Below are 27,829 nucleotides of genomic sequence, written 5' to 3' on the forward strand. Positions count from 1 at the left end.
AGGGAAGAAAAAGCAAAAAAAAAAAAAAAAAAGCACCTAGAACGAAGAACGTATTATATAGTCTCCATCTAACTGATGGGCTCCTCGTGCCCCAGCCCCAGTTGAAAATAAGCATTTAAAGTCTTATTCCTCTACAACCTATGCTGACAGGCCTCTCTGGTTCCAGAATTCTCTTAAACCTCTCTTTTCCAACAAGCCATCCAGAACATATTAGTAAGGAACTTCCACTCATGCTTTCCAGCTCTTGACCTCTTTCAGTGAAGATTTTCATAGAATGGTTTGGGTTGGAAGGGACCTTTAAGATTATCTAGTTCCAACCCCCCTGCCGTGGGCAGGGACACCTTCCACTAGACCAGGTTGCTCAAAGCCCCATCCAACCTGGCCTTGAACACTGCCAGGGATGGGGCATCCACAACCTCTCTGGGCAACCTGTTCCAGTGCCTCACCACCCTCACAGGGAAGAACTTCTTCCTTACATCTCACCTAAATCTATCCTCTCTCAGTTGAAAGCCATTACCCCTTGTCCTATCACTACATGCCCTTGTAAAACTCCCTCTCTGGCTTTCTTGTAGGTCCCCTTTAGGTACTGGAAGGCTGCTATAAGGTCTCCCTGGAGCCTTCTCTTCTTCAGGCTAAACAAGCCCAACCCTCTCAGCTTGTCTTCATAGGAGAGGTGTGCCAGCCCTCTGATCATCTTCGTGGCCCTCCTCTGGACTCGCTCCAACAGGTCAAAGGACTCCTTATGTTGGGGCCCCCAGAGCTGAACGCAGTACTCCAGGTGGGATCTCACAACAGCAGAGTAGAGGGGAAGAATCACCTCCTTTGACCTGCTGGTCACACTTCTTTCAATGCGGCCCAGGTTATGGTTGGCTTTCTGGGCTGCAAACGCACATTGTTGGGTCATGTCGAGCTTTTCTTGGCTTATAGTAAAGCATAAAGGTTAGAGCAAATTCCGCTAGCTTTTGAAAACAATAAAACATTACTGGTGTTCCAACAGATTACAGATTAGGCATTTTGCACTAACTCCCTCAGATTCCACAAAAACTAGGAAAGCATACTAGGAAAATATGCTTGCCTATTTTACATGTTTCCCCAAGTAACTGTTTCTTGCCCTGCTGAGACAGCACACTGGTAGATGATATTTTTGGTCTTATATATATTAGTAGCCACAGAAGGCAATCACAGCCACCAAACAGGAGACAAGTGTCTGAACTAACAAAACTCTCCTCAAACATACTAAGAAAGCATGCAGAAAAGTAAAGATGTGGAAGAGAAGAAAAAAGGAGAGGAGAAAAAAAAAAAAGCAATGATTGATAGTTGGCTAAAAAGCTTCACCCTACCTAGAGCTGACATAGCCAAACTAACCAAACAAAAAAATACCCTTCTCTGCAACTCAAGCTTCTAGGCACCAGTAGCTATACAAGGACACCAACTTTCTCTCCTGAAGTCTTCATGAAGACAGCGATCTAAACAAGCACTGTCATACAGAATCAGATTTGAGATCCACCTACTCCAGCATGTGCCCAGCATCAGATAGTTTATATTATCAAAACTATTAAGTGGCACTAACTACCAGGTAGCTTATCAACCTACTTATGATGGTCTCACACTTACCTAAGCAGTTTGTGACCATTTGTTGTAGCAACTTCAGCAAGACTTGTTAGGATTTTAAGATACTGGCTTTCACTCTGCTGAGACAAGTGTTCCAGAACTTGCCGCAACTGGTACATGAAAACAAAAGAAATTGCATAGTGTCATGGAGCATCGGATCAACATTTAATTTAGAACATTATCACCCAAGCATTAATATCTAGCAATATTAATGTACATCTATATTGTCCAATGTCTAATCTAACCTCAGTTAACATTTCATTGTAATTTACAAAGATTACTGAAAAGGTATACATTCTAGCATCAATGTATGTACTACAGGATATATAACATAGAACGCTATGAACACTGAATGCTTAACCATGTATTATTAATTCATAAGAACAACTTATTTTCATCTGAAAAATTAGTGGGATACACTTTCAACTTCTGAAAGCTACGAGCATATTTTGAGTTGCATAATTTACCTGTCTCCCCAGTTCACTCAGTTTATTACACAGTGTAAACAAACCTTGGATCCTAGAGTTTGCTCTCGCCACCTTCATTTTTGCTCAAGATACCGAATATCCTTCCTTGGATAAGAAGTCATACACTGCTAATCAATAATTGTTATGATTACCCTCTTCTCAAAATTGTCCTTTTTCTTACTAATACCATCACTTGGCTCACAAAGACTAGATGTTGCAAACGCCCAGACAGTGCCCTGACTTCAACTCCTTTGTTCTACACTTTTCTCTAGCCTAGACATCTTTTTGCAGATAAACTAACTCTTCAGTGGCACTGCTCTTCATGCATTCCTATCGTAACTTCATTTACTCCCTCATCTCTCTTTCAGAAAGTTCAGTAATCCTTCTCACCTTCTCCTGTAGAAAGGTGGAGTGAAAAGGAATCTCATAAAGGTCATCTAGTCCAACACTGCCCCAAGCAACGAGTACTTGTGTCTGTGATCCAAACTGGCTTGCCCAATTTGCCTGCCTGTTTTCGGATGTCTTCCTCTCTGGAAACCCTGCAGCTTCACTAACTGATCTCTTAATACTTCACTGTCCTCGACTATGTGAAAGTTTTTCCTCAAGATTCAGTTGAATCTAGCTACAAATGGCTAAGGCAATATCTTTCTCCCTGCAGTCTGTTGATAGTTTTCCCAGTTTGTCAAGAACATTTAAATATGTGAGTCCTGACTTCTAACATACACCCAGTCTATTCATGTCACCACTTTCAGATAATAAGAACTGGTCAATATCCAAGACTTTGGGCAGAACAGCTCAGACTTGGCCAAAGAAAACCACACTTAACATATGCTTCCATTTTGGCAATGAAGCACAACTATACCAGGTACTTTCTAATGTATTTTGCATAGCTTCTCATTCAGATCTTGTTTTTGCACACACCTCCACCTTTACTCAGACAGACAAAACATTTTTCTCACTTACCACCTTCACTTCTACAATATACCATAATATGCTTTGCCATCTACCTTTATGTAGGAAGTCTTATTTTATTCCATGGTTTTAGTTCTTTGTTTTATTTGAAATCACCTACATCACCTCCCCATGCTTCTAACATATACTTTGAGAATTCTCACCTCTCTGTCATCTTACATTGTAAAACTCAACCCTGTCTCAGAAATTTAAACACTGTTTCTATACAGACTTATAAATTCTCAAGCCTTGTAGTGGAAGCAATGGGATTACAGAGAACAATAAAAACTTGAAAAATCTAGCAAACCAAATTCAGTGAAGTGGCAGTCAATACCTTACTAAATCTATTCTTTTTTTTTTTAATTTACAGTCTGTAAAATTGTTTGCAGTTATTTTCAAGCAAACAATACATTAAAAACTTATAGCTAGCTAGATTTGGAAGGGGGAAAAAGCACCCCATGCTTCCTTCCCCCTACACAATCAAGAAACAAAAATTCTTTTCTGTGCTTTAGATTGCACTACCCCACAATAATAAAAGAAACAAGGTATAGAAAAACCACTGAAAAAGGAACAGAATAGTTTAATCTACAGTAATAATAACCAAATGAAATTGTGGCTGCAGTCTTTACACTCTAATTGTACAAGGCAACTTCATACAGATGAGTGCTCATACTCCAAATGTTAAAGTCCATTCTAGATGATTCAAGCCTTGAGACACATCCCAAAACAGGTATCTGCAGATAACCACTAAATGAAGGAAAATAGGCCCCATTACACAAAGTAATTGTATATACAGAATGCTCTACCAGCACCTTTGTATCAAAGCTTGCAACAAGTCTGCTCTTTCAATTCTTAGACTATCTAGATCACTTTGCCAAATACACAAAGTTAGAACACTAAATTAAAATAGATCCTACATTTAATCCCGAATTCTTGTGTTTAAAACACTGTACATTTTCTGTAGGGGAAAGAAAAATACATCTCAACTACTGTGGTACTGACAGTCAACTGCTGGTAATATCTTCTAAGCAGGACACTCGCATTAAGCAATCAGATCTCCACAACACAGACAACTATAAAACATGTAATACTGTATTACCATGTTTTCCCGTAGATCTTCATTCTGTGTCATTTGAATTATTGTCTGGAAAAGTCGAGGATGGTATTGTATTAAGACTTCACAAGTCTCTCCATAACCACCCTAAAAAGCAATAGTTCAAAAAACATTTTAATTAAAAGAAACATTAGAATTAGTGTTTATAACATTATAGGCATTAAAACCTACTGAGGATTACAAATTTATTTTTTTTAAATGCTGCATGGAGAAATCCAATCCTAAAATACACTGAAATTCAATAACATATCAAAGTTAGGTATCACAAAACTTTTGGAAGATGACAGAATCAAATTCTCTCAGTGTATCAGCTCACATGTATCTGCTCCATTCTGTTTTTTGAAACAATTCCCTACTTAGAAAGCCAAAGTTGCATTTGAATTAACACTTCACCTAACAATTTACCAGAGATTAAAAACAGTGCAATATTTAGCTTCTCTTCCCGTTGCTGATAGATGACACACGTCTACCTAATTACACCCAGAATCTAATCCTTCAAAATAAATATTTTCCTAAAGGTTCATAGAGCACAAATCTGTCTTGTTAAAGGAAGAAATAGGATAAACCCATGAAAGGGTTATTTAACTTTAAAATCAATACACAAGTATGATTCCACTTGTGCCCGAGATCAACAGCTGAGACTAACTTCACAACCTTTTGAGAAAAAGGTTTTTTGGAAACAACATAACTTGAATTTGTGGTTTATTTGTAACAACTCTTATTTAACACAGTTGCATTTTTAAGCAGGCACCTAACACCTGAATATACATCAAATTCTACACTGGAGAGATGACCATGTAATGTATTGAATGCTGCAACTCCAGAGCCTCCTTCTCTTTGCATGACAGTTTATAACTCGCTTCAGTGACAGCAGATTCGTTTAATTGTTCCTGGTGCCAAGAAATTAAGTATTAAAATTAAAACCACACAGAATCTGCAAGAATTAATGGAATTCAGCTCTTCAAAATCAAGGTAATACCATGTTGGCAAAAAGTATATGAATTTGTAATTTCAGTCGTCTAAAAACATGTATCTACTCTGAAAAGCAGACCTGTAAGCAAAGAATAAACCACTTGATGTAAAAGGAAAGAAAATATTTTGTTTCTTCCTTTTTTTTATTTAGTATCATGAACTTGTAAACTAGATGACCTTGAACACAGTAAGATCATCACTACAAAACAGCAAACACCAGGTGTCACTACTCATACCTAAAAAAAGTTGACAGAATTTTGATGTATAAAGTGGTGCCCTAGGGATTGTAAAACTGGAGACTGAAGCAGACATTTGAAACACTAATCATAAAAACTAATAGTACCATTAAGTACACACTAGTATACTGTCTTACAGGTCTGTGGCTGCAGAAAGCCTCAACATTGACTAGACTTCATGTGGTTTTATGGTAATGGTAAATTATTTTGCCATAATAAAGAAAAAAAAAATCTGACTCGGAGCTTCACAGTTGAGTCAGTAGTGAGACAGTATAGTGATCTGGCACTTCTGAGCAACCAGAGTTGAGGACTTACTAGGGTTCCTTATACCCAAAAAGAAATGCTGTAAGTAACCTAACTTGATCGAGACCTTCCACAGATAGTCTATGAAATAAATTTTTCAGAGTTAAACATTCCAAAAATATCCCACAGGTACTGGAGACAGCAGTCTCTACCATATGCACATAGCTACTTCAACTGCGGGTCTTAGGCACCTGAGGAGTCTTCAGAAATTAAATAACTTGAGATTAAAACAAACTGCTAGTACAGCAAAAAATTTGAACATTTCAACTTTAACCTGCCAAACTAATGACATGCACCAAGATAATGTGATGTCCACTAAGTGCAGTGACTATTTTTTTTAGCATCCAGTTCACAGTTTTCTAGTCTGCTGATTACTAGCAAAGGTTCAAAAGCTTCCATTCATTCATTCATTGTTATTTACACACTGACCTTAAACTGATCCTACAGAAAAATGTGTAAGTGCTCACAAATCAAGAAAAGACACACTAGCAAGCAGTGCAAACAATATTTGGTATCAAACAAGAAAGACTGTGTTTTGCACAGTAGTTGAAAATGCTTAAGACTTTTGTTCCTCATACAGATAGAGTATTTGGAATGCCTTTGAAAAAGTAAGTCAGCACCATGTAAGTTTTGTTTGTTTTTATTAGTAATATCTCTTCAAGAGAAAAGAAAATCTATTAATTGAGATTAAAAAAAAAACAACACAACACTCCTTTCTGCATGCCTTTACCTCTTACTTGTTAACAGTTAAACACCTAAACAGAGTCTATCACCATTACACCAGGGATTCCCAAACTTTCTAGTCAAATGGAGTTCTGTAAACTCTTTGTTTCTCATCAGTGCCAATCTTGCAAAGTCTTTAAAGATGTTATAGACTTTTAAAAGGGTACAAATTGGGAACCTGCCTGTAGGATCAATTTAATGGCAAAAAAAAAATTTTTGCATTTCTGTTTCACCAAAGGACTACCATCTTTCAAAGGCCTTAAAAATAAAAAAAGATAACACTGATCAGGTGACACTGTACTAAGTGATAGAAGTTCACAGAAAAAAAGTGTGGCTAACTCAATACCTGTACACAGAGATCCAGTGGAGTAATACCATTTTTGTCTGGTAAATATTTGGCTCCTCTCATCAAAAGAATTTGTGCAGTGTCTCTCTGACCATGGCTATTCAAAATAAGAGAAGAAAAAGAGTTAATAGAGCACTTATGCTCTACTATGAGTGATAAATCTGACTTTATTGCATCTAACAAACAAAACCAACATAAGCCAAGAGAAAACAAATAGTTATGGCAGAAACACAGGATTGAAGATAATGCCACTTATATTCTTCTACTACCTTTCAAGGCCACTGCAGAAGTACAGTACAAAGTTAGGTACGGCCCATTTATCAAGCCGGAGTCACCTTCATTATTCAGAAATTATTCATCTTAGCCTAGCCTCATAAATACATATGAGCGGCATTTCCTGCAAAGAAAGAGCTCTTTCTCAATTCACACCCTAATTTACTTCACAGATAAAGTTTTCTTCACCGAGTTCTTTGCTCACTCCTGCCAGATTTGGGGGAAAAAAATAACGTAGTTGTGCTTTAACCATCAGTAAAACATTAGTAAGATTTTATTTTTTTTTAATTGATAAAACATCTTTTTTTGCACAAGAGTTCAATACATCACTCTTGGCTCTAATTTCTTTTAACCAATACATGTGAATGTCTTGCCTAGCCTTTAAATGTGAATAGTGATGTGTTTTACTTTTCCACTTAGAGTCTATTTCAGTCTCACTCATCTATTTATAGGTTGGATAGGACACTTATGTTTCCTTGAGTCAAGAATTTCACAAATAATTATTCCAACAGGCCATCATTGCCTAGAAAAAAAATAAGACCAAAAATTATCTATATCCCTCAACACCTACAGCATACACTTTCCAAAACCCTTTCTTATGAAGAAAATGTGAAATTGGGTACCAGTGATTAGATGTTAACCTCATTAAAAACACGCTGAAAGACTAGCTGACTATTGCTCTCACCAATATTTAGTGCATATACTGACAAGTGTAGTACAGAAGTATCTGACCGTGAAGTGAAAGACTGATACAAAAGACATAGCAACTAAGGTTATGGATACAAAGTTTTTCAATGAAGTTTTAGATCACAAGCTAGTTTGCTGCGCACCCTTCACACAAAAGTATATGAATATTTGCTGTCCTGGAACTCATCATGGCTGCCTGCACTAACAGTTCAGGAAGGACACAGGAAAAGTGACAACAGCTGAGGGGCAAGAGGCAGCTTCACTGGTCTCTCAATAGTTCTCAGTTCCTTCCAGCCCAGGAAACCAACAGGTTAATCTAATGCACCAGACTTTGCCCCAGTGCAAACAAACATTCAGAGTCTGCTACCAGATCTCAGAAAGAAGCTAAGACTAGTGGCCTACTTGAAGCACCTCTTCACTGTAATTCTCTAGACTAAGTGCCCAACCCAACACCTCGAATAAACAGGGGTTTCAGTCAGACTTTGATCACCAATACCCTTTCTCCAGCCATCACCAGCCACTGCTACCACATCCTGCTCTCCCTGTCATCAGGGACCTGTAACCTTTCTTCCCTGGTGGCAGCACCACCAATTGGCACTTCTGACAAGGAGACATTGGCTTCTGCTATGCACCCTGTTCATTCTACCCTGCCAGCTGCTCCAACTGTTAATTTCTAGATGAACATCACCGCTGTACTTGCAACACATTCCCTTCTCATTGAAAAACTCCAAGCCAAGGCAAGTTGCTTATTTCTTTTAAAGTGGATGCCAATACCAGTCCCTAAATCAAGCAGCAAGGCATTCCATTAGCTAGCAGCTATTTATTCTCCACTTCCCTTCTTCTCAACTGCCAAGAGTCAGCATACACTAGCTCCAGAGACCAGGGCTCCCCAGAACATAACTCTTGGCAGGCCACCAGGTCAGTCCATTTCTCCTTTTGTTTATATTAGCATTTAATCATAAGTGAACTATTTAACCTGAAACCAAAGCACAGGGATTATAAAATTGTAAATGTTCTACTAAATAGCAAAAACACTCCAATTAAAACAAAAGGTCATTTATCATATGTGATTAGTTTTGAAATAAAACTAAACTGTGAAGAAAACAGCACTGATCAAAGCAACAATACAAATTCAATTCAACATTCTAACTTTAAGGCATATATGCACATTTCATGTATACTGTAATACCATAACGTACATTAAAGAATAGTCAAGCTTGCCTTATAAAAGGCTGCCTTTTTAATTTACTCAAAATAATCTAAGTTGATAGATCTCATTTTTTTCAGCAGTCATTGATTTATGACTCATGCTAGAACATGCATGCCTACATGTTTAACATGTTGGTTAAAAAGAGGTATATATAAGCCTGTGGTAGTAAGATAAGTATTTAGATGAGACACCAAACTACATTCAAACACGGGGCAAGATTAAACACCAGTCAGCTTTTATGTTCCTTAAATTTTGTGCTTTCTGATCACTGTTATTGCAGAAGGCAGGAAAAAAATAGATTTCACTTTTAGCACAGTATTCAAAAGTTAAGAATATATAACCTGCAAGCAAAATAGAGTGGAGTTGCCCCTGACACATTCGGCCTGTTTATATCCGCACCGCTGTCTAGCAAACACTGCACCGTCTAGAACAGAAGAAAATACCAGCATTAGAAAAACAGCAACAAAAAAGCCTATTGGCTTGCAACTATTTAGTGTCATGCATGTCTAATTACACTGAAGGATTTAATTTTCAGTAATGAATCTCAAATTCAAAATCCTAAACACTATATGGAAAATCATGGCTGTCAGAACTCATAAAGCTTCCTTTGAACTTCCCATTTTAATAACAATGCCTTTTATTGAACTTCAGCTAATCCCAAAGACCCCTGGAACTACAAGCCATTTAAAAAGGAAAATGACACTTTTTAGAGAAGTAAACCTCAAGTTAGTGACAGCCATAAACAGTCTTATCACAAGCTGAAGTTTTAAACACACACTAGAATAGAAGAAATAAGTAAGCAAATTCTAAAATATGAAAGCATTGAGCAGACTCTCAAACAACTTTTGCTATATTGCAGTCACATAAAGTAGGTAAGTCTATAGATAACAGTTTGTCAATGACAACAGAAAGGATCTGGGTAGAAAGATAGGGGTTTTTTGAACAGTGAATAGTCCTGGAGACAATCTGTATGACTCTACATGGCTGTAAAGCATTTCAAGTAAAGCATCCAGACCTGTACTCTGAGAGTAAACAGTCAGCCGCAATGCAAGGCTAGGCCTAAAAATTATTCACACAGATCCATAGAAGAGTCTATGTGAACTTGTTTACTTCCAACGTTAAATATCTAACCAACCAATTCTGTTCATTTTTTATTCACAATACATTAAGATCATTTCAGATTTCAAAAGTACATAGTAGCTGGTACAATTATGAAGCAAACAGAGTCTAAAAAGTAAGGAAGAACATTTTCAAATGTTTAACCTTATATCAAAACCTGCAATCAACAATGCAATAATAGTACTACAGAACAGCTGAATAGTATACAGTAAGTTACTTAAACTCCCATAAACACTGAGATCAATCATCTCCACAAGAATAAATTAATTGTTCCCATGGAATTGTATGCAGTCAATACTAAAGACAAACAACAGAGTTCTTCACACTTCTAACCATTATCATGCACATGACTAGCCTGAAGTTTACAAACAACCCACACGCAACAACATTGAGGCATTACCCAATTCTTCATAAATCCAATGTGTTAATAAAACTTAGAAACTTACTGTCTTGTGTCCATTTTGACAAGCTACGTGAAGGGCTGTCTGTCCCATTGCATCTTCAACATCTACATTACTGACATGCTGAACAAGATCATGAAGCAATTCTGTTCGTCCATTGACAGCCAACCAATGAATCTAAGTACAAAATGATGATATGTTTCCTTTAGCAATGATATTTCATAAATATGGTTTAAAACCTGACTGTAGTATTGTCAACATTTTCACAATGAGAAGCTTTGAATAATGCCATCACATGCTTAGGTACTTCAATCATATCTTTTGATTCTTAAGGGCACTGGACACACAGCAGTTTTGTTTATTTACTTCTAAGATGGCAGAAGCTTAAGAAATGAGAATCTTCAAATTCTTCATTCATTTTAAGAGCACCACGATAATCAGTAGAACTTACTGCAGTCAAACCTTCATTATTACAAATGTTGACATCTGCACTGTATTCCAGCAGCTTGCTCATACATTTCTTCTGGCTATAAACAAAAGAATACATTAAAACCCAGCCAGGGAAAATCATTTACAAAACCCAAGTATCTTAGAGCTCCACTCACTCTAATTCATCATTGTACAAACCACAGCGAGTAGTTTTACTTCATAAGGAGTATGGTACTGAGCATGTAAAAAGAGAAGTGATCATCAGTAACACCAGACACTCACACAGAGCAAGGGTAGCACATGACAGCACAGGGCTAAAAACATAGTTGTGTAGCTGAATGTTTTTTGTGGAAAGTGTAGAAGTACTTAACCACTGCTCTAACAGCTTCAGCTCAGCATGAACTGCACTCTCAAGACAAGAAGCTAGAGTTCAGCTAATGAAAATCCATGAAGTTCATCATCATCTCTGCACTTCAGTGAACACATTTACAGTACACTACTAAATCATTATTTAATGAGACACCCATTGTAACACTATGTAAATCTTTGGCAAGCACAAGAACTGCCTTAATGAAAGTATGAGTGGTTTTCCTGCTTCATGTTTTGTTTGGTCTTTTAACACTCTAATGCTCCAGGTGCTTTACTCTTAAGAGCTTATTCATACTTTTCCCTTTTATTTGGTATGTCTCACACCTTCTTATGCCTCCTTTCCACATAACTGTCTCCTGTGTGTATTTCTGCATTTGATCATGTATCACTTGGCTGCTTCTTACTCCCTGCTCCTACAAATACTCTTCCCACATACCTAAAAGCCACTAAACACTACCTCCTCCTCATTTGAAGTACCAGCCATGATACAATTCAGTTACTGTAACACATACGTACTCTAAAAAGAAAAAGACAGCATTACCACTATCAGCTGTGCGTTTCCACATACTACAATTCAAGAAATAAGACCTTAAAAGATCTTAAAAAGGGACTTGCTCACTGTTTCGGGTTTTGGGTTGGTTTTTTGGTTTTGTTTTGCCCCTCCCCTCCTAATATTGTGCAGGCGAACTTTGTGTTCCTTTCCTTGTAGTAAGAATTTCTTTGGAGACACTATCTGAGAAAAATCTGAAATCTCTGAACACTTCCAAACCCTCCAGTGTCCTCCAGTGTCTTAGAAATCTTTTCTTACTTAGGTAACTGGAAGGTGAATGCATCCCTTGTTCGATCACTGTTGTAAGAATCATTAGGCTCCTGCTTAACAGAAGACACTAAAATGACTGGCAATGAAATTGGCACTTCAGACATAACTTCTTATTTACAAAAAATTATTTTCTGAATATGCAAATTATGAACTTTAACCTCCACATTACCTGTGAGCCACCCATATTTTCAAAAGTGAAAACCAAAGTATTATGTTTGAACTTTGCAAAAATATTACAGAACATGTCAGCTCAAGTGCATTATGCACAAAACCTTTTTAAGAGTTTTAAAAACTTTTTCTTACCCATTCCTTGCTGCTAAATGGAGAGGTGTGCATCCTGAAATATCCTGATAGTTTGGATTTGCTCCTTTTTTTAATAATAGAACAAGGCATTCAACTGAACCACAGCTAAGAACAAAATAAAGAAGGGAAAAACTGTAACAAGAATATTTACAAACCAAATCTACATTGACATAAAGACGACAGCAACACTATGTACAGATTACATTCAGTAGAAAAATCTTTACGCTAAACCATATTTTATGCCCTCATAGTTCAAGTTACACAAAGCTAAAGACACTCAAATACAGTGAGAACTGACTGATCATAACTTGTATTAATGAATAGATGCTAGCCTCCTATATGATTTTAGTGACTTTAAAACCCAACAGTAAATCTTTAAGACTGCCAGTTGTTTAAAATGTAAACTGTTTAAAATGTTTTGCTTACTATTTCCTCTCATGTCCTTCATCTTTAATCTATTCACAGGACTAAATTTTCCATTAAATAACAATTCCAGTGTATTTTTTTTTGTTGTTACGCTTCAGTGTCTGGAAGTTACATTTAAAAGTTTAAATATCAGAAAAATTCCAAAACTCATACAAATCTTTCTTTGCTATTTGTTTTGAACCTGTAACTCCTTTTTACTTTTCATAATATAGCAGCTCTTCAGGATAATCAATGTCACCAAGAACACAGAAACTTTGCATTATATGTTTATTTTACCCCTGAACTCTTCCAGGGGAAGAGCCAATTGGGAGGATAAACATATAGTGTTCTTGTATCCATCACAACCAGCTTATCCATTGTTATTAGTCTTCCCAATGACAGAACCGCTACACAACCCAAAGAAACTGAAGTCTAGCTGTACAGTAAGTTGCAAAAACAGCATCTTGATGACCTCTTAATGACCCAACAACTAGCCAAGATAAAAGAGAATCCAGAAACTAAGTGTAACACAATTTCTTGGGGTTTATGATCAATAAATACAGCTTTTCAAAGATACTTCCAAGATGTATGCTAAAAATTTGCTTGCATTTTTTTCTTTAAGTACTTCAGTAAACTTTACATAAGCAGCATATAATTCCAAGATGGAATGTTTGGGAAACAGATATTTCTAAAACATTCTACTTAGAAAGCTGGAAGTTCTACCTTTATTGTACCCAAATACCTGCTATTTACATGCACTACTACTACTATTTCTTGTATTTTTACCTTTTTTTTTTTTAACAGTTTAAATGTAAGAACTTTCAAGATATTTAAAAGGGACCCAAATATAGAGCACTCATTCATTAGTTTAAAGTTTAGTTTCCTGAAAGGCCATTTCAAAAACTAGCTGGCTCATTTCTATTAAGGTTATGTTAATCTGGATGTTTCTTGGGAATATTGATTTATCCCCATTGAAGAGCTACATAAATAACAATCTAGGTCACGGATTTGAAATTTGCACTTAAGTCTTTTATCTAGGATACAAAAAAAATCATTAGAAGTGAGTGGCCAAGTTATAGTCACATGAAGTACTTTGGAACAGCTGCTTCCCATTGAACATCCAACTACTTCCCACTGTTTTAGAATACTTTAAAACCAAGCAGCACCTGCAGACAATCTACAAAGGCAAGAGTAACCCAGCTATACAAGATACACATAATGGCTACATTTCTTCACAGAAAGGAAAAAAAGTATCAACCAAGACTTCCTTCACTAGAATTTGGAAAGCCATTTGATACCATGTGCAAAACCTGTCCTCTCCATGAGGCAGGCACATTGCTAAAAGAACAAACAAAATACAAAAAGGAAGTGTAAAAACAAAACATTAACTGGTACTACAGAGTTTTCCAGCTTACATTGGTGCCTTAGATTTGTGGTAATACTTTCATTGTTAACTTCTCGACTGGACTCAAGTAAGTCTTACTTTGCTGCAATATGAAGCAAACTTCTCTTCACACGTCCAAATGCATAATTCACATCAAATTTTGAATTTGATAGCAGCTCTGAGACAGACCTTCAAATAGAAATATAATTTTAATTAAAAAATAGCTCACAATATCCAAGCAAAGTATATACTGTAAGTGGTACACAAGTATTCTATTTCTTACTTGATCACAATTTCTTTTCTCTCCAACTGATTTCTGAACAAGAGACCCAACAGCTTTCAAGCATTTGCATATTAACAGTACTTTTACTCTTTCTCTTCTTACTTGTACATAAAAAATGAACTGCTGACACTATGCAACTGTTTCAGATGTAAACTAGTAAGAATTAGACGAGATGGCCAAATCCCTTCTTTACAAATATGGAAAAAAGCATAGTAATAGCTTTGGTTTCAAAACTTTAAATTCCCGTTTTCCTCCTTATGTCAACACAGACTCCCTAATCAGATATCCAGCAGCTTTCCCAAACACAGGCAAAGTTCAGAAGGATGACTGGTATGTGAAATCATCATGATGAAGTAGAAGGACACATGATATGCCAATAGGATAAGAAATTTATATAGGACCCTTCTAGTCCTAATGAATTAGTAAAGATAAAATATTAGTGAAGATAAAATATTTCAAAATAGGGAAAACCACAAGTGAACTAGTGATTTCAATCTCCAGTAATGAGCTGATCACCTAATTTAAAGCTCTTGCACACAATCTCAACAAGGTACTACATAGCAGAACAAATGTTTATCCTGATTAGATAAACAGTTTACAGTTTAGTAAGAGTTACTACCTGCTTGCCTACAAAACTCATCAGAAGGTAGCACCACTTAGCTGGCACTATACAGCCCCCAGGTCCCAACCACTCTGGGGACAAATGGGTAAGAGAAACAGCTGCTCATCTGAGGAATCCCAGAAGTATCAATCTCATTGTCCAACTCTTATTCCATGTCTTTCTGGGACATCTAATGAGACTAAGAGCTTCTATGTCATCAATAAATACACAGCGCTACAACCCAGTTACAAAACAATGCTTTTGTTCTTATCCTAGGACAAATTTCTCTATGTTCATCAACAGAACAAATCCCAGCTCCAGTCTATGGCATAAAACAAAACAGGTTTCTGAGGTGGGAATATGCTGGGATGCACACAGTCAGTGACTAACTTCAGCTACAGAAGATATCTCAGCAATTCAGCAGCAGAACTCCCGAGAATGCTCTAGCAGCTACAACTCTAGCAAACATGCTGTTTTTTCAGGGAAATTAAAAAAAAAAAAAAAAAAAGAGAGAGAGAGAGATTTAAAGAAGCTCTCACCTGTGCTGGTCAGCCATAACCATCGGCATTAGTGTGTAGACAGCAGTTTCATTATCTGTGAAGAAATTAAATTACTCCATTATCATAAAGAAATCTTTTATGTAAAATAAATTCATCTAGCAACACTGATTTACCTTTTAAAGTGTCCATTGTTCAATAGGTCATTCTTTTTACGCAGGTTATACATACCTGAAGTTTCACTATGAAGAAAAAGCCACCATACTTAGAAGAGGTAGTTAACAGGACTGCAGTACATGAAATTTCAATGTGGCTTTCTTCTTTTACAAAGTAATAATTACAGAATTTTCAATGGAGCATTAATTTCTTTAAATTGACAATTCTGTTAATTGAGTCAAAATATTTAAGAAATGTGCATTAACAACAAAAAAACCCCCTTATTTTAAAAAGAAGGAAGTTTCCTGTGTTCCAGGGTGATTTCCATAGTCCTGATACCTATGAGTTTGTAAAAGTGATTTCTTTAAACTAAGTTACTCCACAACCACTCATTTTTGTCTCTAAACTTGAATACCTGAATGCAATAAATTTCATCTTAATTCCTAGTCAGTTTCATATTCCACATGTGAAGGCAATGAAAAAAGGCCAGAACACAAAGATCCAAGTCAATGGTGGGAACAGACTGACATTCAACTATACAGTCCCTGTCAGTACTAGTGCTGCATGTACCAGCACACCGTATGGGTATAACGTGCCTGTTTGGTCACTTACAGACCTTCTGGAGTAAAATATTATTTTTAAAGGATGAATTTGACAAAACTTAAAAGGCTTTAATGTATAATAATTACTAATATTAATGTACAATAATTATTATTATTATTGATGTATAATGATTATATTTTCTAGCTTAAAGCAAATTACCCATTGTTAGGAGTACAATCTCTACAGACTCTTCACATACACATCAGCTTATGACAGAAGGGACTACACTTTCTGAGACCCAGGTATATGGTTCCAAGATATGAAAATATAGGAATGTTCTCGTAAAACATATTTTGAACTCTTTCCTCACCATCTTAACTGATCCAAATACCAAAGTTACAAAGCAATCAGAATAAGAATTAAAACAGTCCCAAACAAGTATAGCTCCTCATATCTTCCACATACCATGCTTCTATATATTTACTACTTTCACTAGATAGGCAAGCTGACATTTACCAAATATTAAACAAAGAAGTCTTCAAGAGTTATCAATTGGAGTCAGAGAAACCCTTATCATGCTGCAGCTATGCTATTTGTTATTATTATTCTACAGTGATCCAAGATTAGTGCTGCTACCCACTATTTGAAGCAGCCTGTCTGTAACTAACAAAAGAAAGAAGCAATGCTAATCTATTATTACCTTTGAACACTGAAAAGACATAAATCATGTTCAAATTCAAATCACTAATTCTGTTATTTACAAAAATTAAAAAAAAAATCTATGTTGCTTACAACGAACGCGTGGCGGAAGAGCCACATGCCTCTCAAAACACCAAATGATGTTTCAAAGCTGCAGAGAGTCATTCTAACCATCACTAAGTTCAAGAGTTTGAACAGTCTATAAATTGTTCCTTATGGCACAGCTGTGTGGGCATCAAATAACTCCATCTCCAACATGCACCGCTAGAATTTGACTGCTGGGGCAGGAGGAGCAAGCTGGGAGGGAGGGGACACATGCAGAGGGAGAGTCCTGGAAATAAAATTAAATAGATGCTAGATAAAGATAAATTGTAGAAAAGATTTGATCACTTTTTAAAAATGTATCCATGATTAGCTCCCAGTATATACAAATGAAAAAAAATTTCTTGCTTAAGCTCTTGTTCCACACATCTCTTGGCAGGAAGACAAAGCTCTGCAACTGAAACAAAAAACCAGAACTTGAGAAAGCCAACTAAATCTAAGCATGACATCCTTGCATCTTTCCACACTCATGTCCTATTAAAGAGAAGAGACCGAAAAAAACTATATTGCAAGTATAGTGATCTAGAAAAAGACAATAGTTAAATGTAAGTGTAGCTGGACCACCAAAGGTGTTTATGGTGTAGTTACAAAACTAAGCCCTTTGCTATTCTATTAACAGAATCTACAATGTGGAGCATATGCAGATTTTCCCAGAGTTTGTCTGTACAGAAATAATTAAAAGGGTGTGGAACTAAGGAGCTTTTGTGCCTATTTTTGGTAAATATTATCCCTATTCATAAACAAACTCCTATTGATTTGAAATAAAAGTACATGACACCTGGGAAAGAAAAAGCATTATATGCCTCATGCACTCACATAACTTATTTGTTATCTAACTCGCTTGCATTTCAAGTCATGAATATCCAAAGACAAAAGAAAGCACCCAAAATGCCAAGTCAGAGCCAAAGAGCCTAAAACCTACAGCTTTGGGCTGCAAAACTTAGTTTTCATGCACTGAGCCTTAACAGTAGAATCCAGAAATTTGTGTCAAGCTCTTAAGTTCCCAGAAAACACCTGCTGAAGCGTACTTCAGAAGAGTGATGAAAAAACTAATACTATTTCCTGCTGGCAAGGTCAGCTTAGTGTATTCACTGGCATTGGACTCAGGTGTTAATGCTTGCTTTAAAAAAAAAAAAAAAAAAATCACTTAAGATTCATCATCTAGAATCCTGCCTGCCCTGAAAAGATATACTTATTGGTTTATTTTGTAAGAGATATTGGCTTGAATTTGGCAGAGATCACAATCTTAAAGAAGTGTCAGCACCATCCATATAATACCCTAATGGCTACAGCACATGCAAAGGAAGTTAAATACCTGGATTTAGTGCCTTCTTCAGCATAAGGAAGTTCAAACATACATCTCCATTTCCTAAGAGAGTACTATGACTCTTCATTTAAGGGTGGAGAGGTAAACTATGTATCTTTCAAATTAAAGCTATTCAAACGTATGTGGGAGGGGGGAAAAAAAAAAAAATCACAATTCAAGATGTCAGACACAGCACACACTAGACTGGTGGTGGTATTTTCTAAGCTGGTCCTGCCAGTACATGTTTGGAGCAAAACACTACAACCAAAACCTGCTTCTCAAGAAGAGTTTGGGCAGGTCTGCATGAACCTAGGAAACACCAAGGTCAAGAAAGAAGACATGTAATGAGCTAAGATGTACCCAGAGTTAGATGGCCATTGAAAGGAAGTTTTCTTGGAATGTAATTTGAGAGTTCAGAGCCTGAAGTCCATTTACCTCCTTATTTCAGTCCAGCTGTGATTTGCTTCATGTAATTCTTAAAGAATACATAGGATTGACATTCCTTCTCCACTACAGGGCAAAAGTAGTACTTGTTCCAGAGGTCACAGGGCTCACACTTGCACTACCACAGACATAATTACCTCTGAAATGTAAGATAATAATGCCCAAGATGGGAAGAAAACAGCTGAACTCAAACTCGGAATGAATTTGCCTACACTAGTACTGCAGTAAATTTAAAGCAGCTCCAACTGGCATAGGTTGTGCTAAGCATTATTCATGTTACCATCATCAATTAGTTAAACTGGTGCTACTACATTATTTCTGTAAGTCTGAGCTTACGTTAACAGTATTAAGTCAGTTTTTGCTGCTGTCATTCAAGGGCTTACAAGCAGCAGCAAAATCCATCTGAAACTTGTCTGTCAATTTGTGAAACTTATGAGCAGCTGCACTGACAGACATCAAAACCATTGATGGGTGACAATAAGGAAAAGTTGTAGCAGCTCAGTGTAGGAGGAAGTCCATATGTAACAGCCAGGAAGTCCAAACAGGGAGTGCATAGGGAAAACAGAATATTACTCCCTTTCCTCCACCACCGGAGATGAAATCTGGCAGACAGACAGCCAAAGACTCGTCCATAAAAATAAACCCTGAAGAGAGTACAATAACAGCACATGACTCACAAGAACAGAAACTTTTGCATATCCAAAAGCTTTTGCAGAGGTAGTCCTCCCAAAAGCTGGACGTGGCTGGACCACTAAACTACTTGCCATAAGAGCCTGAAGCTGTGTTTTCAAATCCATCCCAATATTGGGTGGCTAGCACCCACGTGAAGTAGCTTACAGCCAAAAAAATCAGGCTGTGACCAGGGACAGTGGCTTACAACACGTTTTCAAACAAAATTCAGCAATATTAAAAAAAAAAAAAGCAAAGACTTGTCATCACTAGTGTGCCATCGACGAAGCACCTAATGAAGGATTTAAATAAAACCGGATAAAGAGGGTCCAGCACCCCAGACCACCTGCTCGCCCGGGCCCAGGGGCGGCAGCAGCGGGCAGGGGCACCCCCCGCCCTGTGACAGACACCGGCGTCCTCCGGCGGCGAGACACCGGGGAACGGGCGAGGGCGGGGAAGCCGTTGCTGCTGTTGTTATCACCGTTACAAATAAAAAAAAGCTCCTGGGAGGCGGAGGGAGGGAGGGAGCCGGTTTCCATTTCCCGAGTCGCCTCGCCGGGGGCGGGGGGGAGCCACGCAACGGCCCGCGGCTCGGCTCACCCCCGCCGGGCCGGGATGGCCGGGCCAGGGGGGATGGCCGGGCCAGGGAGGCCGCCGCGGCCCCGGGACGGACCGCCGGGCCACCGCCCCGCCACCCCTCTCCTACCGTCCGGCAGCTCCACCGTGCGGGCGCGGCGCAGCGACCTCGTCAGCCGGTTGAGCTGCTCCATGGCTCTCTCCATCCTCGGGGCGCCCAGCCTGGAGCCGCTGACCTCCCCCCCCGCCACTGCCGCCTCTCCCCTCAGCCCATGGCGGCGGCGGCGGCGGCAGCGGCGCGAAGGCTCCCAGGGCCGCCGCCGGCCCCGACCCACTGCGCATGCGCAGAGGCCAGTGGCTGCGCGCATGCGCGGGGGGGGCGGTCTGCGGAGGGAGCAGGAGTCGCGCGCGGGGCGTAGGCCGCGGCGGTAGCGGCGTTTCGTTCCGCTTAGTTTTTTCCTAGGGGACAAAAGAAAAGGGGTGGGGGGGATAAATTTTCAAAAACCTGTGGTATAGGGACATTTAAACTTCTGTTTGTTACAGTTTTTGGAAAGAAAAAAAAAAAAGGACCGCCTTTTGGAATCGCCTTCCCCGAGTGGTCCTGCCAGTGTTGCCTCGAGGCCTTCGTTTCCTGGGCCTACGAGCTAGGGGCCGTAATGGCGCCTGGCAAATGCAGCTGAGCAGCATGGGGCAGCTCTGCTGTCATCCCTGGCCTGAAATTGCAGCCAGGCTGCAGTGTTGATGAGAGTAAGCCCCAGGCCAGGGATGAAGGGGTTTTCACCAGTCAAACTCTGGGACCTGTAAGCCTGAGGTGTTACTGAAAATGAAGAAGGAAGCATGTAGCACGGATGAAAAGTGTGATGGACTTTACTAGCACTTTAAAAGTAAGCTCAGGAAAAGCAAGATGGAGGAACTGTAACCTAAAAAAAAATGTAAGCAGCATTTAATAATAGCAATAATACATAGAGTAAGACATGAGAAGCAAAGAACAAATGTTCATCAATTATTTATCAATTCTTTTTGTGTTTCAGTTGTCACTCCCAACTACAACAAAGCAGATAAAGCACTTGAATCCAAGGAGAAATTGTTACACTCTGAGAATAGACTAAGGAAAGATCTGTTAGGCGCTCTCAAGTGAGCTGCGCCTCATGAACTCCCTCCTAAGACTTGTCAAGACCTAGCTGACATGGACTCCTGAAGGACTGGTGGGGCTTGAAAACAGCAAATGTAGGTGCGAGGGAGGAAAACCCAGGGATTTATCAGTAAGTCTGTGCAGCAAAAGTGCCAGAACAAAAACTGTAGGCACCTAGAATTGTGCCAGGAAACAACTGCCAGCAGGAGTCTATCAATTCATTTCTTCCTCTGGCAGGATTATACATACACACACAAGTGTGAAGAAGCATTCAATGTCAGGTATTTTGGCTTTAATGATGCTTCAGGTGTTAATGTAATCTTGGCAAGACTGGGAAGTATGGGTTACATGAAAAGGCTGTAAAGTGGTAATGTAAAAATGGTGGGATAATCATAGCCCAACAAGTTGTTAATAATCTACTTCCAAATGCAAGGAAGTGTGTGGGAATCCACAGGGATCTGTTGTGATCTGATTCTGTGTAATGGTTTCATTGTTTCATTCTGTACAATGTTTTAGTGAGATAATGCTGTAACATGTTCCCGTGACTCTGACCTGTAAGGATAAATTGGAGAAGAGAGATCTAAGAATTGGAAAAGGTTTGGAAAGGACAACAAGGACCATCAAGAGATGTGCGTTGGCTTCCATCCAAGTGGGAACTGAGTTGCAACTCTGCTGTCTGGGAAAGAAACACTGGAGAGGAAATAGTAGAAGTGGAAAAATGATGAGTGGCATGGGGAGGAGAGATGGGGATCTATTGTTCACTCTCTGCAGTCAGACAGGGGACACTGAACGAAGCTAGTAACAATTAGTTTCAGAAGCAAACAAAAAGAGATAATACAACTGCAGTTCTTGCCAAATGATGTGTTGACTGCTGAATACTGACATAGTAACACTGGAGAACTTCATGGAGCGGACAACCACAGAAGACAACAGTGGTGGGTTGACCCTGGCTGGATGCCAGGTGCCCACCAAAGCCGTTCTATCACTCCCCCCTCCTCAGCTGGACAGGGGAGAGAAAATATAACAAAGGGTTCATGGGCTGAGATAAGGACAGGAGAGATCACTCACCAGTTACCGTCACGGGCAAAACAGACTCAGCTTGGGGAAAATTAATTCAATTTATTACCAATCAACCAGAGTAGGGTAATGAGAAATAAAACCAAATCTCAGAACACCTTCCCTCCACCCCTCCCTTCTTCCCAGGCACAGCTTCACTCCCAGATTCTCTACCTACCTCCACGAGCAGCACAGGGGGCTGGGGAATGGGGTTTACGGTCAGTTCATCACACGTTATTTCTGCCACTTCATCCTCCTCAGGGGCAGGACTCCTCACACTCTTCCCCTGCTCCAGCAGGGAGTCCCTCCCACGGGAAACAGTCTGCTCCGGCGCCTGGAGCACCTCCTCCCCCTTCTTCTTCACTGACCTGGGGGTCTGCAGGGCTGTTTTTCTCACATGTCCTCCTCTCTCACAGCTGTTGTGCAGCGTCTTTTGCCCTTTCTTAAATCTGTTCTCCCAGAGGCACTACCACCATCGCTGATGGGCTTGGCCTTGGCCAGCAGCAGGTCCGTGTTGGAGCCGGCCGGCAATGGCTCTGTTGGACATGGGGGAAGCATCTCACAGATTCTCACAGAAGCCACCTCTGTAGCCCCCCGCTACCAAAACCTTGCCACAAAAACCCAATACAACAACTGAACACATAAAAGTCATATCTGCCTCAGGAAGGCCCTAACTGTCCTCAAATTCTTTGGAGCTTTGATTTAGCTTTGATACTAGAAAAATATTTCCTGATAGCCGTAGAGATAGTAGAATAGATTGTCTGAGGAGACATATGATTAGACAGTTTGCCAGAGGAGCATATGAGAGGAGTGATGTAGATTTACTGGTCTTGCTTTGGGATGAAGACATGACTGCATGACCACCTTGGAGTCCCTTCCTAAAATTCTGTGGAAAATGCTAGATATTTATTAGTTATATCACAGTAACACTGAACATTCTTTGAAAAAGAATCCCCAATCACAAAAATAAGCAATTTACATAATATGAAAAAATCAAAAATGTAAGGAGAATAATTTGAAGTGAAAATACAGAATTTTTGAGGAGGAATAAAATTATACAATGAGTTCTAATGTTGTAGCAAAGGATGATGGAATTCTGTGAAAATGTAGAAAAAACTATTCCATTTTTCAAAAATAAATGTTCCAAATACCCACAGCATTGTAAAAAAGAACTCTATAAGTTAATTTCTGATGTGCAAATTTTCTATTTTGAAAATGCTAATAAGCTTAACAACAAATGAAGCTTTACCATTAATGTATAAATGAGATACTAGCTAACAACTTTCTTTTCTCAGTGTCATGGTCTAACCCCAGCTGGCAACTAAGTACCACACAGCCGCTCGCTTACTTCCCCCCCACCCAGTGGGATGGGAGAGAGAATCGGGGGGGAAAAAGTAAACCACATGGGTTGAGATAAGAACAGTTTAATAGGACAGAAAGGAAGAAAATAATAATTATAATAATAACAATAATAATAAAATGACAGTAATAATATAAGAATTGGAAAATACAAAACAAGTGATGCACAATGCAATTGCTCACCACCCACCGACTGATGCCCAGTTAGTTCCCGAGCAGCGATCCCTCCCAGCCCCACTCCCCCCAGTTTATATACTAGACATGACGTCACACAGTATGGAATACCCCCTTGGCCAGTTTGGGTCAGCTGTCCTGGCTGTGTCCCCTCCCAATTTCTTGTGCCCCTCTTGCTGGCTGGGCATGAGAAGCTGAAAAATCCTTGACTTAGTATAAACATTACTTAGGAACAACTGAAAACATCAGTGTGTTATCAGCATTATTCTCATACTAAATCCAAAACATAACACTATACCTGCTATTAGAAAGAAAATTAACTCTATCCCAGCTGAAACCAGGACACTCAGCAAAATTATTTGAATGCAGTTTTAAGAACTGTTAGTTGTTAGACGTATGTTTCTACTGGTTAGCATTATATGGAATATTGTACTAGACTAGAAATGATCTGGTGTACTGCAGTACCTAGTTCCATGCGACAAATTTAAATTAACTTCTTAAGGTTTACTTTTTTGATCTTAAGAAGTTAATTTTTAAAAAAGAGGGAAGATTAGTGTCCTGCATCAATAAGATCCTGTCTCAATCTAATATCTACTAGACATGTGGTGACTAGACTCCAGTCTCTCTAAGAAATTATCAGATGGCTTCCAGTCTTTTTATGAGATTTATTTTTCACAGTGTTTTTTAAAAGGTAATTGAGATGTTGATTATGCAGACAAGACTTGTGAATTTAACACACTCCAATGATGAATGAAAGGAGATTGTGCTTCCTAGGGATAAGACTTGGTTTACAGACAGCAGATAAAAACAGAGTAGTTGTTTGAATTCTAAGAGAAAAAAAAGAACAGAAATCAAATGGAGGTTCAGAGGAGGAAAACAGGTTGCTAACCTGCCTACATATCTTAAAAAAAAACTCCAACATGTAATAACACTGCCTGATCTTCAGAAAGCTCCTGGGTATCCAGATGACAGCCTGAACTCACCTGGTAGATGATAGCAGTTGAAGTATTCCATGTAAAAGTCAGTCGAACAAAATATCTGGAGAATGCTAAGAGGGCATGGCATACACAGTAAAAGACCTTCAGCACTGGAATTCATTGTCTCCATTGATCTGGGAGTCTGAATATCAACTTTCAAGATGTTGCAAAGCCCATTTGTTTTCTCAAGTCTTTGTTTTATTGATGATTGAAGAGTATTTTTTAGTTATAATTACGAATGACAGTATTTAAAACTGTTGGGTTTATAGCTCTGTAACATGTAAAAGGAATTAAGACCAGAAAAAATTTACATGTTTTTAATATTATGTGCACATGTCTGGTCCACCTGGCTCAGAAAAAAAGGTTTTATTACCTCTGAAAAGTTACGAAGAGAAACAAGAAGAATGGTCAATGATGTGGAATGGCTTGTCTATGAGATAAAACAAACAAGACTAGGACTCTTGCATGTGAAAAGGGTGGATTCAAGTGGGCATGATAAAGATTTATAAAATCTTAAAATCTTATCAGTGTCAAGAAGGTGACTAGGAAATGAAGTTAACAGGCAACAAGCTTAAAACAAATGTGTTGCGGAGGCCAGGGTGCAAAGTGTGTTCCAACAAAAATTAAACAGTTCATGGAGTACTGGGTCATCAGTAGATTTTAAGCATGATGGGTGTAGGTGCAACCTGACTCAGCTCCTGAACTACAGACTTCCACAGCCGGGTGTGGAAACCAGGTAAAGAATCACACTGCGCACACCTTGTTCCATAAACTCCGTAAGCATGCAAGAGATGTAAGAGGACGTATTCATCACCCGTCATGGTCAGCACAAGAAGCCAAACTGGCCTTATGTGGTATGACAGTTCTTACCTGCAACAGTATGTGCTCTGGTCTGGCATTTTTAAATCCATGAGGATGCCTTTGCTGATCTCCACAGAAGAGCAAATGTGCCTATCCCTAGCTGTGTTGCCAAAACAATGCTTTCTCCTTCCCTTGTTCACAGGCTCTGCTAGCTGGATCTTGCCACACTTTCCTCCTTCCTTTCCAGACCTGCATGGAATTGTTGCCAGGGCAATATTCACCTGCAGCACTGGTACAGAACACTTTCTCTAAGTGTGGAGGCTTGGGTGCAAGATGAAAAATGGGTCCTATACATGCTTTTTAGAGCACAAAAATTAAGTACTTTTTAAAATATTATGAGAAAAAATGTGATTTATTTTGCTAAAAATACTTGATGGAGTAGAGGAGCCCTTTCAACAAAAAATGTTAGCCCAATTTGAGTTTATCATGTGTTCCTTCTGGCAGATAATGGAACAAGCAAGAGGATATAAATGAGGTGTCGTCATGTTATTCATAGTTTTGAAATGCATCCTGTGTCACAGTCTACCTCTACTGGTCCAAAACATTCTATAGTTGTCTTTTTCTTATTTCATTGGTATTAAGAAAGAAAAAGTACCAACTATAGAATGTCTCCGTACTTAAGTTTTCCTTAGGAAAATTAGTGTGTGAGTTCTATTTAAGTAAAATAAACAGTATAATGCAATTCTGCCTTCCTCGGTCTACTTCTATAGGCAAGTCAGCATCACTTTACATTCAGCTTTGCCAAAGGCAGCTGACGCTGCTAATAGAAACAAACAGTATTAGTATGCTATTAAACAGTGATGTTCTGTGAGCATATCCCGTGCTTTTTCCTTTTATTCCAAGGTTGTTCGGGGGCTAAGATTAGAGCTTACTCCAATTTCTAAATGGCCTTACTAGGGTAGAGGATGAATTAAATGACCTCTTCAGGTCCCTTTCCTTTTGTGTGTGTATGATTCTGGCTATACCTAATAGTAGGACCACAACATGTGTGAACAACAACCATTGATTGCTGTTGCTCATCGTAACAACCAAAGAGGAGTAAAGCACAGAAACTTGAGAATGTATGTCCTTGCTAAATTAATGTCTCTTGAGACCCTTGTGAGTGCAATGATATTTCAAGGGTACGTCACTGCCACAGAACATATTTAGTGGCATCTTTTAAAAGCATCAAAATAAAGGGCTGAAACAAAACAAAAGCATTAAGGGTATGCAATCAATTGCAAAATGTTATAAATTTTTATGTATTCAGTTTCTAGTTCAGTGCTAAATGCAAAATATATTCAGGGATGCATGTTCAAAAGTTAAAGGATTGTTACAGCAGTGATATAAAAGCCTTAGTAAATTTTGTTTTAAATAGAGAATGTTTTACAGTCAAACACTGGGTCCACTGTTATCTGCATTCAACAGGGCAGAAATGCTACTAGAGAGCAGGTAAGCAGTGAAGAGATAACAACATAAGCTCTTGCTCTTACTTCAGCCAGAGTTGCTTGAGTTTATTGTGTTTTTTCTTAGTTCTTCTTGGGACACAGAATGGAGAGAATCAATGATTATTACCTTCCATGTTGTCACAAACTGCTCAGGAAAGAAGGGAAGGAGGATACCCACTACCTGACTCCTTTCCCTAGCAATAAGCTATGCAGTCTCCCAACCCTAAATACAAGGTCTTCCTTGACCTAAATTACAGGGTCTTCCACTACCTATCTCATGAGGTCTGCTATCCAGCCAAACAGCTTGGGCTTCATCAGACTAGGTAAAACAAGACCCTTTTCCCTGATTCATCAGGGAAGATCGTCAGCAGAACCCTTTGACTAATTTTGCTCCTGCATTTTTTGACCCTATTTCAGGTTTTCTTGTACAAACTCATTCTACTTGCCGAGACGTTCTGAAACAGATAGGACATATTGATGGGCATTTTCAGCTTTGAAGCCTTATTCTTTCCACTGTAGCAGGAAGAAGTCCACAAGCAAAAGCATCTCCCGAAGTCTAACAACTCCTCTGGTTGGTGACTGTATAAAAATTCAAGGAAAGAAAATCCAGTGGAGACCCAAAAGCAAACCAGGTAGTAGTAATGTGATCTCAGTGGTCAGTGTCAGCGGTCACAAATTTCAGTATCACTTTCAGAGGCTGACTTAAACTCCAGATCCACCCAGCTGTTTTGAGGGCTGCATAAATGCCTAAGTGCCTTTCTTTTTGGTAGACTACTTTATAGTAGACTTCATCACCCGAAAAAAACTCAGCTCAACCCTACGAGCTATTAGTATGTTGTGGGAA

The 27,829-nt window shown here is 38.8% G+C and overlaps 1 protein-coding gene across 7 annotated transcripts in view; it reads right to left on the reverse strand.

Moving 5' to 3' along the window:
* The window catches only part of HACE1 (HECT domain and ankyrin repeat containing E3 ubiquitin protein ligase 1), a 52,801-nt gene extending 32,478 nt beyond the window's left edge, over positions 1 to 20,323 (reverse strand). For 2 of the 7 annotated variants that reach the window (XM_069804947.1, XM_069804946.1), the window contains exons 1-10: positions 20,130 to 20,320; positions 15,547 to 15,601; positions 14,223 to 14,312; positions 12,335 to 12,439; positions 10,865 to 10,940; positions 10,459 to 10,590; positions 9,235 to 9,317; positions 6,724 to 6,820; positions 4,129 to 4,230; positions 1,615 to 1,721 (exon numbers count right to left, since the gene is read on the reverse strand). In XM_069804947.1, coding sequence (XP_069661048.1) covers positions 1,615 to 1,721; positions 4,129 to 4,230; positions 6,724 to 6,820; positions 9,235 to 9,317; positions 10,459 to 10,590; positions 10,865 to 10,940; positions 12,335 to 12,439; positions 14,223 to 14,312; positions 15,547 to 15,601; positions 20,130 to 20,205 — 923 coding nt within the window. In that variant the 5' untranslated portion in view covers positions 20,206 to 20,320. Of the gene's footprint in view, positions 1 to 1,614; positions 1,722 to 4,128; positions 4,231 to 6,723; positions 6,821 to 9,234; positions 9,318 to 10,458; positions 10,591 to 10,864; positions 10,941 to 12,334; positions 12,440 to 14,154; positions 14,313 to 15,546; positions 15,602 to 16,995; positions 17,234 to 20,129 lie in introns of all 7 variants that reach the window. The other 5 variants (XM_069804948.1, XR_011328442.1, XM_069804949.1 and 2 more) reach the window with 5 other exon arrangements.
* Positions 20,324 to 27,829: the final 7,506 nt, after the last annotated feature.

The sequence above is a fragment of the Haliaeetus albicilla genome, chromosome 17 (genome assembly GCF_947461875.1).
Source record: "Haliaeetus albicilla chromosome 17, bHalAlb1.1, whole genome shotgun sequence".
Classification (NCBI taxonomy): domain Eukaryota; kingdom Metazoa; phylum Chordata; class Aves; order Accipitriformes; family Accipitridae; genus Haliaeetus; species Haliaeetus albicilla.